The sequence below is a fragment of the Brachyhypopomus gauderio genome, chromosome 4 (assembly GCF_052324685.1).
Source record: "Brachyhypopomus gauderio isolate BG-103 chromosome 4, BGAUD_0.2, whole genome shotgun sequence".
In the NCBI taxonomy this organism is placed as follows: Eukaryota; Metazoa; Chordata; class Actinopteri; order Gymnotiformes; family Hypopomidae; genus Brachyhypopomus; species Brachyhypopomus gauderio.
In genome coordinates, this window is record NC_135214.1 from 3,724,596 (window position 1) to 3,738,562 (window position 13,967).

The 13,967-nt window shown below is 45.4% G+C and overlaps 2 protein-coding genes across 16 annotated transcripts in view; one reads left to right on the plus strand and one right to left on the minus strand.

The window, feature by feature from the left end:
* Positions 1 to 10,257, plus strand: part of usp9 (ubiquitin specific peptidase 9) — a 28,690-nt gene extending 18,433 nt beyond the window's left edge. For 5 of the 15 annotated variants that reach the window (XM_077001588.1, XM_077001592.1, XM_077001594.1 and 2 more), the window contains 15 exons: positions 61 to 234; positions 330 to 471; positions 565 to 768; positions 1,112 to 1,676; positions 2,356 to 2,479; positions 2,599 to 2,824; positions 4,258 to 4,387; positions 4,477 to 4,662; positions 4,900 to 5,120; positions 5,621 to 5,709; positions 5,802 to 5,958; positions 6,064 to 6,276; positions 7,095 to 7,202; positions 8,185 to 8,280; positions 8,393 to 10,257. In XM_077001588.1, coding sequence (XP_076857703.1) covers positions 61 to 234; positions 330 to 471; positions 565 to 768; positions 1,112 to 1,676; positions 2,356 to 2,479; positions 2,599 to 2,824; positions 4,258 to 4,387; positions 4,477 to 4,662; positions 4,900 to 5,120; positions 5,621 to 5,709; positions 5,802 to 5,958; positions 6,064 to 6,276; positions 7,095 to 7,202; positions 8,185 to 8,280; positions 8,393 to 8,530 — 2,773 coding nt within the window. In that variant the 3' untranslated portion in view covers positions 8,531 to 10,257. The remainder of the gene's footprint in view (positions 1 to 60; positions 235 to 329; positions 472 to 564; positions 769 to 1,111; positions 1,677 to 2,355; positions 2,480 to 2,598; positions 2,825 to 4,257; positions 4,388 to 4,476; positions 4,663 to 4,899; positions 5,121 to 5,620; positions 5,710 to 5,801; positions 5,959 to 6,063; positions 6,277 to 7,094; positions 7,203 to 8,184; positions 8,281 to 8,392) is intronic. The other 10 variants (XM_077001591.1, XM_077001603.1, XM_077001597.1 and 7 more) reach the window with 7 other exon arrangements.
* Positions 10,258 to 11,097: 840 nt separating this feature from the next.
* On the minus strand, positions 11,098 to 13,658 carry rpl8 (ribosomal protein L8). Its single transcript, XM_077001606.1, has 6 exons — positions 13,640 to 13,658; positions 12,944 to 13,089; positions 12,711 to 12,852; positions 12,325 to 12,543; positions 11,587 to 11,702; positions 11,098 to 11,290 (listed from the first exon to the last, which is right to left on the minus strand). Exons 2-6 carry the CDS (start codon positions 13,079 to 13,081, stop codon positions 11,132 to 11,134), a joined length of 774 nt encoding a protein of 257 aa, XP_076857721.1. The 5' UTR covers positions 13,082 to 13,089; positions 13,640 to 13,658; the 3' UTR covers positions 11,098 to 11,131.
* Positions 13,659 to 13,967: the final 309 nt, after the last annotated feature.

Genomic DNA, 13,967 nt, shown 5'->3' on the forward strand with positions numbered 1-13,967 from the left:
TACACGTTTCTCTACGACCCCGATAGATGAAGGCTTTGATTTGGGACTCTCTCTGTGCAGATTATGGGGTGAGCCAGTGAACCTGAGAGAACAGCACGATGCCCTGGAGTTCTTCAACTCGCTTGTAGATAGTTTAGACGAAGCTTTGAAAGCTCTGGGTCATCCCACCATGCTCAGTAAAGTGCTGGGAGGTTCCTTTGCTGACCAGAAGATCTGTCAAGGCTGTCCTCACAGGTACGCCTCTGGAAAGTGTCTTTGGGTGTTCATGAATGCGTCTGGTTACGATGTGGTACTTTTTAAAAATGTATTTAATGTGTGTCTGTTTCTAGGTATGAATGTGAGGAATCTTTTACAACATTGAATGTAGATATTAGGAACCACCAGAATCTCCTGGACTCCATGGAGCAGTATGTGAAGGGGGACTTGCTAGAGGGTGCTAATGCCTACCACTGTGAAAAATGCAACAAGAAGGTACGCCGCGCACACGGAGGGTTCGTTCTGTGGCAACGTGCTGGTTTTGTGTAGGGTTGGATTAAACCTGCGCTACCATTCGTCTTACTGCAGGTGGACACGGTAAAGCGTTTACTCATTAAGAAACTGCCCCCGGTACTGGCCATCCAGCTGAAGCGTTTCGATTACGACTGGGAAAGGGAGTGCGCCATTAAGTTCAACGACTACTTCGAGTTTCCCCGGGAGCTGGACATGGAGCCGTACACGGTAGCAGGCGTGGCCAAGCTGGAGGGCTCCGATGTTCACCCGGAGAATCAGGTACTGCCTCCAACACCTCAACTGTGATGGCCCACATGGCCTATTCTTATGAACTTCCACCTAGTCACCATGAAGACCTTTTCGGTCTGGTTTTAGGGATGGAAATCAGCTCAGTGTGTGTGTAGGGATGGCACACTTACTGGTTTTTAAGATGTAAAACCCAGCGATCATTACCATTTCAAATTTTAGTAACTGCAATAAACTTCCTGTATGTGTTTGGCAAATTTATATTTTTTTCTAGTTTTTTGTTTTTGGGTTTTTTTTTTTATGTAGTAAAAAATATGACCGGAAACCTTTCCGCTATTTCCACCTCATTTTCTCTCTGCTGCTGTATGTGTTTCAGCAGGTGATCCAGCAGAACGAAGTGTCGGAGGTGGAGGTGTCCTGCAGTTCCCGCTACAGACTGGTGGGGGTGCTGGTGCACTCGGGCCAGGCCAGCGGGGGTCACTACTACTCCTACATCATCCAGCGCAACGGCGGTGCCGGCCGCGGCGAGGGCGAACGCAACCGCTGGTACAAGTTCGACGACGGCGACGTCACCGAGTGCAAGATGGACGACGACGAGGAGATGAAGAACCAGTGCTTCGGCGGCGAGTACATGGGCGAGGTGTTCGACCACATGATGAAGCGCATGTCGTACCGCAGACAGAAGCGCTGGTGGAACGCCTACATCCTGTTCTACGAGCGCATGGACTCGCCGGACAGGGAGGGCGAGCTGGTGAAGTGCATCTCCGAGCTGACGGTGAGCGGCAAGCCGCAGCAGGTGAAGATGCCGTCGGCCATCGAGTGCAGCGTGCGCAAGCAGAACGTCCAGTTCATGCACAGCCGCATGCAGTACAGCCTGGAGTACTTCCAGTTCATCAAGAAGCTGCTCACCTGCAACAGCGTCTACCTGAGCCCACCGCCAGGTAAACGCACCTCGCGCAAATAAAGTGCCAAGTCCAGCGGCAGGTGTGAAAAATGCTTTCATCGAAGCCGGGATGTTCTGGGATATATGTCAGGATTACATTGGTTCTTTACGGTAGTCTTTGAGCAGAAATGTGTATTTTGATGTCGAGATACCATTTACAAGTGTCCTCGTTGAAATGAACTGCTTGCTTGCTTGAGGCACTGCAGTTTTATGATGGCCGCTGAAGTCTGAAGTACTTTCAGATCATTCATAGCTGTAAGCAGCTGCATAGCCCAAGTTATGTGTCTCCGAATTATTTAGCAGTCATACAACGTCCTGTTGGGAATATTGACCATTTTATGAGTGTGACGTAACCAGTTTAGGGACCATTTTGGATCATGCTGTGGTTGAATGTTTTGGGTGTATTTCCTTAGTTCATAACTTTACTAGCTGATGATGTGAGAGCTCTTCTATGCTGCCAGATCATTAGGTAGAATACAAATTTATTCGTTCTTTTAAAAACATGTTTAAAAACTTTTTTTCGTCTCATGACTTGAATTTTAATGAGGGTGTGTTTCGGGTGACATTTAATTACCCATCACTGAAACGCCGGTGTCTCTGAGGCATGCTTGTACATGAGTGATCTGAATTTCAGAAAGCAGTCTTTGATTTCTCTTGATTATTTATGGATTCATTAGGCCAAGACCACCTTTTGCCAGAAGCAGAAGAAATGGCTACGATTAGCATTCAGCTCGCTGCTCGCTTCCTCTTCAGCACTGGATTCCACACCAAGAAAGTCGTCCGTGGTCCCGCCAGTGACTGGTACCTCCGTCTTCTTAAAAACACTGCTGCACTTTTCACCAGTGAAAAGACCGTCGTCATTCACATATCGATTTAACCTTTGATTCCTTTAAACACGATCACGTCGAATCTTGTCCTAGGTATGATGCCCTTTGCGTCCTGCTCCGACACAGCAAGAATGTACGCTGCTGGTTTGCACAAAATGCCCTGTTTGCCTACGCAAACCGCTTCTCGGAGTACCTTCTCGAGTGCCCCAGTGCAGAGGTGCGAGGAGCCTTCTCCAAGCTCATAGTATTTATTGCACATTTCTCCTTGCAAGATGGACCCTACCCATCACCAGTTGCCTCACCAGGACCGTCCAGTCAGGTGAGCTGGTAGATCCTTTACTGATGCCAGGTCATGAATTGTGATCATGATGTCACTGCATTGGAATGTCGTGATACAAAGATTTTTGTTTCTTTATCAAGTTACGAGTTTGTGTATTTCCAACCAAAAGCTGAAACACTTTTTTGCTTCATATCGAATTTGTTTTCATATATGTAAAATCAAATCACAAAGTTTTAGTACAGCAAGAAAATGTAAACAAAAATGTAACGCAGTGACATTCTAGGTAAATGACTGTAACCTATTGTATGTTGTGACCTAATGTAATGTAGCATCATGTTCTCAACCTGTTACTTCCAGTCTGTCCTGAAATGTTTATCCTCCATTGACAAAACTATCGTCATCTCAGTCGTTGAGTGTCATTTTAATTTCAAACTTTTCTTTGCCAACAGTCAAAATGTATTATAAGTTTTATAGCAGAGGGTCGGTTCAAGAGATAGTGTACTACAGAAAAAATGTTGCTGAGACTGATTATAAATATCATAATCATAGACTAGGCTAAGCTGTAGGGCTGTCTATAGTCCTGCTGTGTGTACAGGGGTCGATGTGAGGACTTTGTGGGCATGCCCCACTGAAGTCTCTGTGAAACCAGTTGTGTGGTATTTCTGCAATTTTGAGCCACCTCTGTTTAGTAGTGTTCTGTCTTTTCTGCTGTTGGGATCCTGGTTTTGACATGTATCCTCTTTGAGCTAAGGATGTTCTGTGTTTGTTTGCTCTGTGTACTTTGTAATTTGATTTTAAACCCACTTCAGGATTTTTCTGCCTCTCCTGGGCATAACAGGAGAGTGAACTAGCGAACTACCGCCTACTGATCTTTGAATTCATGAAAAGGTCGGGTTGTTTTTCCGACAGGTGTTTAGCTACGTTTGACGTGATTGGCCAGGTTTGGCGTGACGTCCCCCTTTGAGAGACACTTTAAGCAGCTCTTGCACGGGTCCTCTATTAAGACAAATTATCTGCATATTACACTTGGTTCTGCCCCGTGTCTGAGAGCTCAGTCCTCCTTCCCCTCTCCAGAGTAGTGCAGGTGCTGCTGTCTCTTCAAGTCCAGTGTCCTCCCAATGGAGACGCGGGACACTCTCCGTAACGCTGTCCACTCACTTCACGCTCGACGCGGCTAACTTTACAAACTCCGCCCACTAGCAATGTCTGTGCTGGCAACATTGTGCTGAATCACACATTCTTGTTAGCCAGATCAATTGAATTGTTGTGCTCCCACTACAATTTTCAGTACTCTAGTACCACAGTACTAGTATACGGTGCAATACTAGTGCGAGCTTCAATGTTATAGCAGTTAATTGTACGTTTTCTTTTTTCTCCCGCCGTCTCTTAAATTTCATGTGTTTCTCCTGGATTTTGTAATCCAGGGCTGTGATAATCCAAGACTAAAGAGACCACTTTTGTGTTTGTGCCAGGGCTGTGATAATCTGAGCCTCAGTGACCACTTGTTCCGTGCGGTGCTCAACCTGCTGCGGAGGGAGGTGTCCGAACACGGCCGCCACCTGCAGCAGTACTTCAACCTCTTTGTTATGTACGCCAACCTGGGTGAGGAGCCACGTTCTTTATCTGACACTTAAAGGACATGACCGAAATTCTGGCATGAGGTAACCTCTACCCTCCGTCCTTCACCGCAGGCTTGGCTGAGAAGACACAGCTGTTGAAGCTCGGTGTGCCAGCCACCTTCATGCTGGTGGCTCTGGACGAGGGGCCGGGCCCACCCATCAAGTACCAGTACGCCGAGCTGGGAAAGCTCTACACCGTGGTGTCTCAGTTGGTGCGCTGCTGTGACGTGGCATCCCGCATGCAGTCCTCCATCAATGGTGAGTTGCTTCTGCTTCCTCCCTCCACCACCCCCAGCTTTGCCCCCCCCCCCCGCCCTATGATGACTCCCATCCTTGCTCAGTGGCGCGTGACTGACAAATCCGCCATCTCCAGGCACTTTTGCCTCGTTGGCACGTCCTGGAGCTGAGGGCACGTGTGCCACAGCGGTAAACGTGCACGCGCCGCCGTCTCTCGTTATAAATCGACGTCTTTTTTTTGTCCTCCGTCCCGCGCAGGAAACCCTCCGCTCCCGAACCCGTACGGCGACCCCAGCCTCACGCAGCCCATCATGCCTCTGCAGCAGCTGGTGGCCGAGATCCTGTTTGTGCGAACCAGCTACGTGAAGAAGATCATCGAGGACTGCAGCAGCTCTGAGGAGACCATCAAGCTGCTGCGCTTCTGCTGCTGGGAGAACCCCCAGTTCTCCTCCACCGTGCTCAGCGAGCTCCTGTGGCAGGTAGGAAACATCACATTCACCTTTGGATAAAACCCACACATTTCTTTCTAACTTTGTTCACTTTTGAGATTCTATTTGATTTGATATTCTGTACAAAACCTCGGCTTCGCTTTGGACTTAATACTTGAATAGTTAGTGGCTAGACATAAGCTGTAATCAAATCACATTTATTTATAAAGGGCTTTTTATGTGTTTATAACAATGCAGCTTTACAAATCTAGATTTGGGTCCTAATCCCTAATTGGGTCCAGATCCATAACCCCAGAGCAAGACACTGGTGGACTAAGATTTGAGACCTGTCCTTCTAGGGCAGCCAAGCTAATACGCCGTGCTTTCTAATGTTCTAGTCCATGTAGCAAGTTCAGATTTGATGTGGGAGTCTCGTATAGTCCAGTGGGTCTACGGTGGCCAAGGCTTTTCTGCATCCATTGGAACTGTACTCCAGAGACATGGCTCTTGTAATATGAACTTCAGCCATCGTTTTTGATTTCCCTTAAAAGGTTGCGTACTCGTACACGTATGAGCTCAGACCTTACCTGGACCTGCTGCTACAGATCCTGCTCATTGAGGACTCCTGGCAGACACACAGGTCAGCCCCGAGCTTGCAATTCTAGAAGACTGCAGACCACCGCTTGCTGATTTTCGTGTAGTTCCTCTGACATCTCCTTTATGGTCCACCAGGATCCACAATGTGCTGAAGGGCATCCCGGACGACCGCGATGGATTATTTGACACCATCCAGCGCTCTAAGAACCACTACCAGAAGAGGGCGTACCAGTGCATCAAGTGCATGGTGGCTCTTTTCAGTAACTGCTCAGTGGCCTATCAGATCCTACAGGTACACACGACTCCGATGGCAGGAGTTGGTCCGTTGATTTTATTTAAGATCGCATCCATAATTGTGCCCTCGTTAACACTTAGTACCTGCTGCTTGCGCTCATAGAGTAACGGGGACCTGAAGAGGAAGTGGACGTGGGCCGTCGAATGGCTCGGCGATGAGTTGGAGCGTCGGCCCTACACTGGCAATGCCCAGTATACCTACAACAACTGGTCACCTCCCGTCCAGAGTAATGAGACCTCCAACGGATACTTCCTTGAGCGTTCCCACAGTGCACGCATGACTCTGGCCAAGGCCTGTGAGCTGTGCCCGGAGGAGGTAGGGCAAAAACGCACCGCCCTCTCCACCACTGAGGCCATTAGCATGTTGGGGAGTAGACCAAATGCGAAAACAGCCTGCCAGATATATTGTTGACTGCTTATAAAAAGGGGGGGGGGGGGGCTTCCGAACATTTGGAAAATAGAAACGGTTTTCTGTGCGTTTTATTTGCAGTTGCTGTGTTTTTTTCCTGTAATTGAACTTACGCATATTATTAAAACTGCTGTCGAGGAGTTATCACCCTTCTGTAGATTTTAACGCTTCACCCCCTAGTGCCTACTATTTACAATCCACTTCAAATCTGAATTGAAGTAGTTAGGTAGCATGCTATGCTGTAGAGAAAAAGCACAAAACTTTAGTGGCAGACACATCCTGGATGCTAAGTGTGAACCTAATGGGGTCTGTTTTTTTTTTTTTTTTATCGCATTTGCCCTTTATTTCATTTTTAACATTTATTGAAATGATGGCAAATTTCAAGTGGTGTATATAACTATAGATAGGGCTTTGAGTTTTCGACAAATTTAATTTCCAGATATTTATTTTGCAAGTCAAAATGTAAATGTTTTGCAGTTGGCGTTTATACAAATGAATACTGTTCCTATTTGCACCTTATTTCATTCTCTTTTCCATTGTTGTATTAAAGCTTTGTCTACTTAATTTGCTAAGCCAAGTAAGCTTGTGCCTGTTGAGTTGAACTAAACCGAGGGCCATTTGACATTGTTGCATATTTCCAGCCGTAGATAAGTCCACGCTTGCATCGTTTTGACGCCTGTAATATACAGTATGCATTATTATTATTACCTGCCATTTCAAACCAGTGTCACTTAACGAAGCACGAGGTGGTGTCTGAAGAGGACGCCAGCCGGAATCCGTCCTCGCCACAGCAGATTTTGCCTGGGGAAGTGACAGGCCAGCAGCAGCACACTGTAAGACTCGGATGCCCCTGGCACACTGGTGCCATCTGCGTAACTTTCTTGGTCTTCACAGGGCATGATGTAGCCAAGTCCATTATCCCCTCTCCCTCCCCCCTCCTTTCAAACCAGCCAACCAGACCAGAACTCTCTGGGTATCTGTTCTCTCGTGTCCTCATGTCACTGTGCTTTTGGACTCGGAACTGTTTGTGTCATAACACAAAGTGATCGAAAACTCTAAGCCTTGGCTATAGTGTACAGACGACCTCTGGAAAAACAAACAAACAAACAACAAAATTCTGTGTTTTTGAGTGCTTTTTGTTGGAGTTTGTGTGGAGGTAGTATTCCGTCTATAAAAAATCTCACTCAGATTAGCTTGCATGACATTAATATGAGTGATGTAAACATTAGTGTTGGCGAGATATTACAACACGTTTTGTATGGCGAGGCTACAGTCCTGAGGGCCTTACATGACTTCTTTTGCATGCCGTAGAAGGCCGTGCTTGTTCTAGATGGAGTTTTTAACACCTTTTTTTGTTGTATTGCAATCTTACTTTTATCTTGAAAGTAGTACTTGAAATATTTTTATTGCTTTTAAAATATTTTTCATCCAGAAGTTACTGTTTGTTATATATTTGTCTTTGTCTGCCATTAGGTTCCATTGTTATTTGTTGTCAGCTTGATTATATGTAAAGTGTTTTTAATAGCCTAAGGTTGTCTTTAGGCAATATTTATATATTGTATTTAAATATTGAAGCCTACTCCACCAATAAGATCACTCATCTAATTACTAAACCAAATGTAAACCAGGTCAGTGCTATGCAGGTTTAAGATAACTAAATCAGTTCTCCTTTGCCAGGATCCTGTTTTCCACATATATAAACATTTCCTATTAATGAGTTATATGGATTTATGATGGAGGACTCTTTGTCTTCATATTTGAATTCTCAAATGTTCAAAGCCTCTGAGTTTTTAATTGAGGTGATTGTTCTTTCAGGAGCAAGATGATCAAGAGGTCCCTGAAGATCAGGACTCTTCTCCACCTGAGGACACCTCTCTGTACCCCCACTCTCCTGGGACCCAGTATCAGCAGGTAACACGGAGGCTGCCTGATATCCAGCCCTGTGCTTGGACGCCGTAGCATTGACCACATGTGCAAAACCGGTCCTGAGATTTATTATTGATTTATTTTTTGTTTTACCCAGCAGAACAACCTCCCGCACGGTCAGCCGTACACGGGCCCAGCGGCTCAGCACATGAACAATCCTCAGCACGCCGGCCCGCGAGCACAAGAGAACTGGGAGCCCCCGGAAGAGGCTCCTCCCACCCAGCCGAAAGACTAGCACAGCGCTCGCGCCCGGTCCTCCACGCTCGCGCTCGGTCGAGCTGTTCGATCGAAGAGCGAGGCCAGGCCCCACCATGCAGCGTCACTCCAGAACCCGTGTCTCCAGAAACTTCCACTCCCGTGTCCTTCTAATCCTGGGGTGGAGTACTCACTGTCTGCCCTGCAGTATTAACACCTGCCTGCAGGGGGCTGCGTGTGGTGTTCTAATAAGCCAGGCCTGAAGCACTTGTCTCATGTGACGGCGGTGTACATATTACATTGTTTTGACTGTTTCCAACCAGCAGTACAACGTGCTGTTTGGGACACTTGCAGATTTATGAAAAACTAAATTCAAAACTACAAAAACATGAAGGGAGAGAGACAGAGAGAGAGAGAGAGAGAGGGAGCAAGGGAGGAATAAAAAAAAGAAAAAAACTTAAAACAAACAAAAAAAAAAAGCCCTGTTTTATCACCTGTGCGCAGTTGTGAGGTTTGGTCTGCCTTTCGGTCATACCATATGCCATTTTGGTCATACGGCTCGCGATCATTTTATCTACATCAACACTTACTTAATCTAATCCCTCTCCGGAGCTAGAGATGGCTGTAGCGTAGGCATGATGGAATGGTTGGATGATCGTTATGATGCTAGGTTGATGTGAAAGTGGTTATGCAACATTGTTCTGGAAACTTTCATTGCCTTTCTTCTGTTCTGGTATTAATTCAATCATTTGAAAGCTCTAGTTGATGTGCTGTAACATTTTAGCATGGCTTCACACTGGATTAGTGTAGCCAAAGGGAAAACTCTGTGATCATAACAGCTGTAGCTTTTAATCCATAGCTCTTTTTGACAAGGCATTTCTTCTCCCTTTTCTTCCCCCACCATTTCTCCAGTCGTTTCTTGAATCAGTGTAAGAAATAGGTGGCTTCTCAAATGCACACGTGTATCCTCAGCCCTGACATTTGGCACTCGGGTTCCTGGTGGGAATAAGTGGTTTTTTTGATTTATAGGAATTTTAGAAAGAGAAAATGTATATGCAACAATGTGCTATGGCGGGATGCCTGGAGCGTTAGTGGACGGTGATCAGTGTGCTCGTTTGTCTTTCCTTGGTTGAGCCTTGCGTTAGACAAACTAAAAAAACGATTGACATTGGCCACTAAAGTCGACAGACTTCAGATGCTGTATGTTCACATTTGCTTATTCTACTTGAACACAGGCTGTCTGAGGACTCTTCATTGGAGCAGAATGGAATTAAAGCAGGGTTGTACCGTAAAATAACTGCTGGTTAGTCATGTGGCAACTTAAGCTAGGTAAAGTAATATTCTCTAGGAGTAAAGGTAAACATCAGTAAATACTGTATTTAATTGGTAACTTGAATGCTTTTGTTCCTTTTTTTTGTCTAAAAATACCAAATACTCCTGCAAATGAAACTATTCTGCCCACCATATATTTAAATATTTTGCTGTTTTATTTTATAGAATTTATTTTGTTGTATTTCACTAAAAGAAAAAAATAGAATTTGATTTAAGAGGAACATTTTTGTCCTTGTGTTATTTTTAAAGATATTGACTGTACAGAGTTCTTCGCCCTGTTTTTTTTTGCCGACTTTTGTTTTGGCCATGGTGTGACGTTGAATTCTGGAGCCACAGTCGCAATGTTAACTTTCACTTTGTGAGGTTTTTTTTGTGCACAGAAATATTACAGACAGCATTGCGCCCTTCAAGAATAAAGACAAACTGAATCTTGAACATGTCTAGTGGTTTGCGTCTACACCTGAACATGGTCACTAGTTAAGGTTGCCTTGGACATGAACCACCCGAGAGCAAAATAGGCCCCCAATATACATGTGAGACATTCAGGTTTTTAGGAGCTTGGTTGAGGTGTTGGGACCCACTGGTGGATTTTGATGTTTGGATTAGAACCATTCGACTTCAGGTCAAGGAAGTACTTTACACCCCCTCTTATCCCTTATATGTGTGAAAATGGCCAACGCTTACGATCAGGCATGGGCGCAGATGTAAATTCTGAAGTGAGGGGGACCAAGCTGTACAATACATACGTTTATGCTTGTAGATGCTAGACTTCGCATGGGGCCAATATAAATCTGGAGGGGACATGTCGCCCCCCCCCCCCCCCCCCCCGTGCCATCTGTGCCCCTGCGATCAGGGGAATAATGGAGCCAGTAGTTGTAGCCATCTTGTTCCATTAGATGCAGCACAGTGAATCCAAAGAGGACAAACCTGTTTGAAGATTTCTGGCCTGGCAGCAGGGCCTTTTAACAACTAGTTTACTGGACATGGATTACTGACCACATGGGAATAAAGTGCAAGGCCTCTGGTGATTTTGCACAAGACGTTTTTTGAGAACAGCTCAATTAATCTGAATCTTGTAAAGTGGTCCAGACTTTCGAATTACTTTTGTCCAGTTTTAGATTTTATTAGTATCTGAAAAGCAATTGCCATACTAGATTAACCAGGCTAAAGTCAACCCCCTGCCATTTAATATATGAAATTCTACCTTTAACATTAAGTGTTTATCTAACTGGCCAATCTTCTAAAGAAAAAAAAAGGTACTTCAGCCAAGCCATCTTTCTTGGGAAACATTTTATTATGAAGAGACACTTTAGTTTTCCTTCTCCTGGACGGTCTTTGTTCCACGCAGTCTGCCAGTACGACGGGCAGCGATGAGACCGACCTTGCGTCCAGCAGGTGCGTCCCTCCTGATCGTGGAGGGCTTGCCAATGTGCTGATGGTTACCACCACCGAATGGATGCTCAACAGGCTGGAGATGAGAACAAGGCCGTTCAGAGCAACGCAACAAATCTCACTTTTAAGAACCACTGAAGTATTAATCTGCGCTACATGACCGAACTATGATTCACTTAATAGAAAATAAACAGTAAATAGTTTTGCACCCAACACCACGCACTGTACAGCCCAATGTCGCACTGACGATCGAAAATATGCCCTCATTGCAATACTCAGAACTACTTGTGTATACTTTTTAGTATCAGAATAATAGTAATGACAATCTGGGCCATGCAGGACAACCGGAACCACAGTCAATCCTCTACTTACGTTCATAGCCACACCACGGACACGAGGCCAGCAGTTCCTCTTGACCTTGTACTTGTGGTAGGCACGTCCTGCCTTCAGAATGGGCTTGTCAATACGACCACCACCAGCAACAATTCCTTTGGAGCAAACAAGCAGCAAACACGTTTAACTGGGGTACATCAACTTGGGCAATCGTGAAAAAAAATGAATTTCTCTCGTGCTTTTCCATTTCAGGAGCCAGTCATCTCCCTCCATGAGGCCTGCATGTCTATACGCTGTTCAGCAGTTTCATCTAGGTACACCTGATTACTCTTCAGTGGCTTTAAATAATTTAAACAAAGTGATTAGTTCAGGGACTCACTTTGTTCATTTAAACCGTGAAAAAACAGTGTTTAAAGCAACATTATGCAAATCCATTCTTATGAAGAAATCAGGAGAATAACACAACAAAAGGTAGTATCTCTCACAAATAACACCCCAATCACCTGGCACAGTAGTGCCTCAGCTAGCGTTTTAACAGTGCATTATTGGACTACAACTGCCAAGAAAAGGCAATCAATACAAAGATACCACGTAACCCTGTTGTGTAGTAGGTACAGAACCATAAGGAGTCATACTACCTTGACCACATTACCCAACACATCCAAAGCAAACACTACACTTTTTTTTTTTTGATTCAATTAAGAAAACAAGAGAATGCCTATGAAACAACCAGCGTTCCCAAACCATAAATATTCGGACGTTTCAGAGAGTGCTCACCGACGACAGCCCTGTTCGATGAGGAGATGACTTTCTTGGCTCCGGAGGGCAGCTTGACTCTGGACTTCTTAGTCTCGGGGTTGTGGGAGATGACTGTGGCGTAGTTTCCGGACGCACGGGCGAGCTTGCCTCGGTCGCCTGGCTTCTCCTCCACACAGCAGATGATGGCTCCCTCGGGCATGCCACCAACAGGCAACACATTGCCAATGTTCAGCTGGGCTGCAGGTCATTCAGAAAGAGAACGATTCGACATCCGATTCACTTCCCACCAACATCAGTGAGTGCCTACACTACAACACTAGCACGACACTGAGAAAATCATACAAATATGTTGCAGTCGATTATGCAAAACACACAATCCAAGCTGTTAAGGATGCCAGCGGTACCTTTCTTGCCACAGAAGATGAACTGCCCGGTGTGGATGCCCTCGGCAGCAACAAACAGCTCGGTCCTTTTCTTGAACCTGTACGGGTCTCTGAACACCACTTTGGCCAGAGGAGCGCCGCGGCCCGGGTCGTGAATAATGTCCTAAAAACACAAGGATTAGACCTTCACTCTCCTGTCTGCCCCCCACAGACACCCTCTAGGGCCAAACTTATGGCCTGTGCCCAAACTCTACCTTCACGATGCCCTTGATGTAGCCGTGTCGCTCGGCGAAGTCGATGTGTCGGAGTTTGGCGGCACCTTTCCTGTGCTTGACGTGGGCCTTGAACACCGAGCCCGCACCTTTCCTCTGCGCCCTGATCACACGGCCCATCGTGCCTTCTGGAGGGGGAGAAACACAGCCGTCACACACACGTCCACACACCACCGGCATGGCCAGAGTTTCACACTCTCACGGCACTAAATACAAACAGCGTGACCACTAAATAAATAACTTTAACGACCCACAACAGATAAAAACGTTACGACTGCTGGAGCAGCATCACCAGTACAACATCAAGAAGCTAACTAGCTTAGCTAGAAACAGGTAGCTAAACTATAAAGTGCTGGGAAATGCAAGTTAATTAAAAGCTGTTGACTCAAAACTCCAAAGGCCAGACGATAATTCAGTGTTAACTGGATTAGTCACTGTAGTACCACACACACACGAGCGTTTAGAAGACACCGACGCCGGCGACAGACACGTCTAGGCCGTAACAACTTTAATGTCAAATTTCGCGTATAAATGTACTATCCCGTAAACATAAAGTCATGTAAAATTTGACACAAACTTCATATGTGTGTTTGTTAGTTGATTTTAAAAGTGGATGGTTACAATTACATAGAGATTTAATGTCGATGTAACAGAGAGAACGTAATTCAACTCTCATACCTAATCTCCGCTGAGGGAAAAAGGAAGTGTAAGGGTGACGGGACGATTTTCTTCCGGAGAAATAGACGGAATGGGAGGAAACGGCGCCCCCTATCGGTCCATTTATTATTTTCGCGTGATCAGTATGATTTCAGGGCGTGTCAAAACATTTCCAGAGCAAAATATTCTTCCCTTTTAAATACTATTATGTTTAATTTCAGCATTTATAAATTACAATCTATAATAGCATAAGACTGCCAAATATGCAGAGACGTTTAGAGTTAAAGCCTGTGTATCATCAATAATAGTCATGTCATGAGATGACTAACCACACATATACAATTAAAGA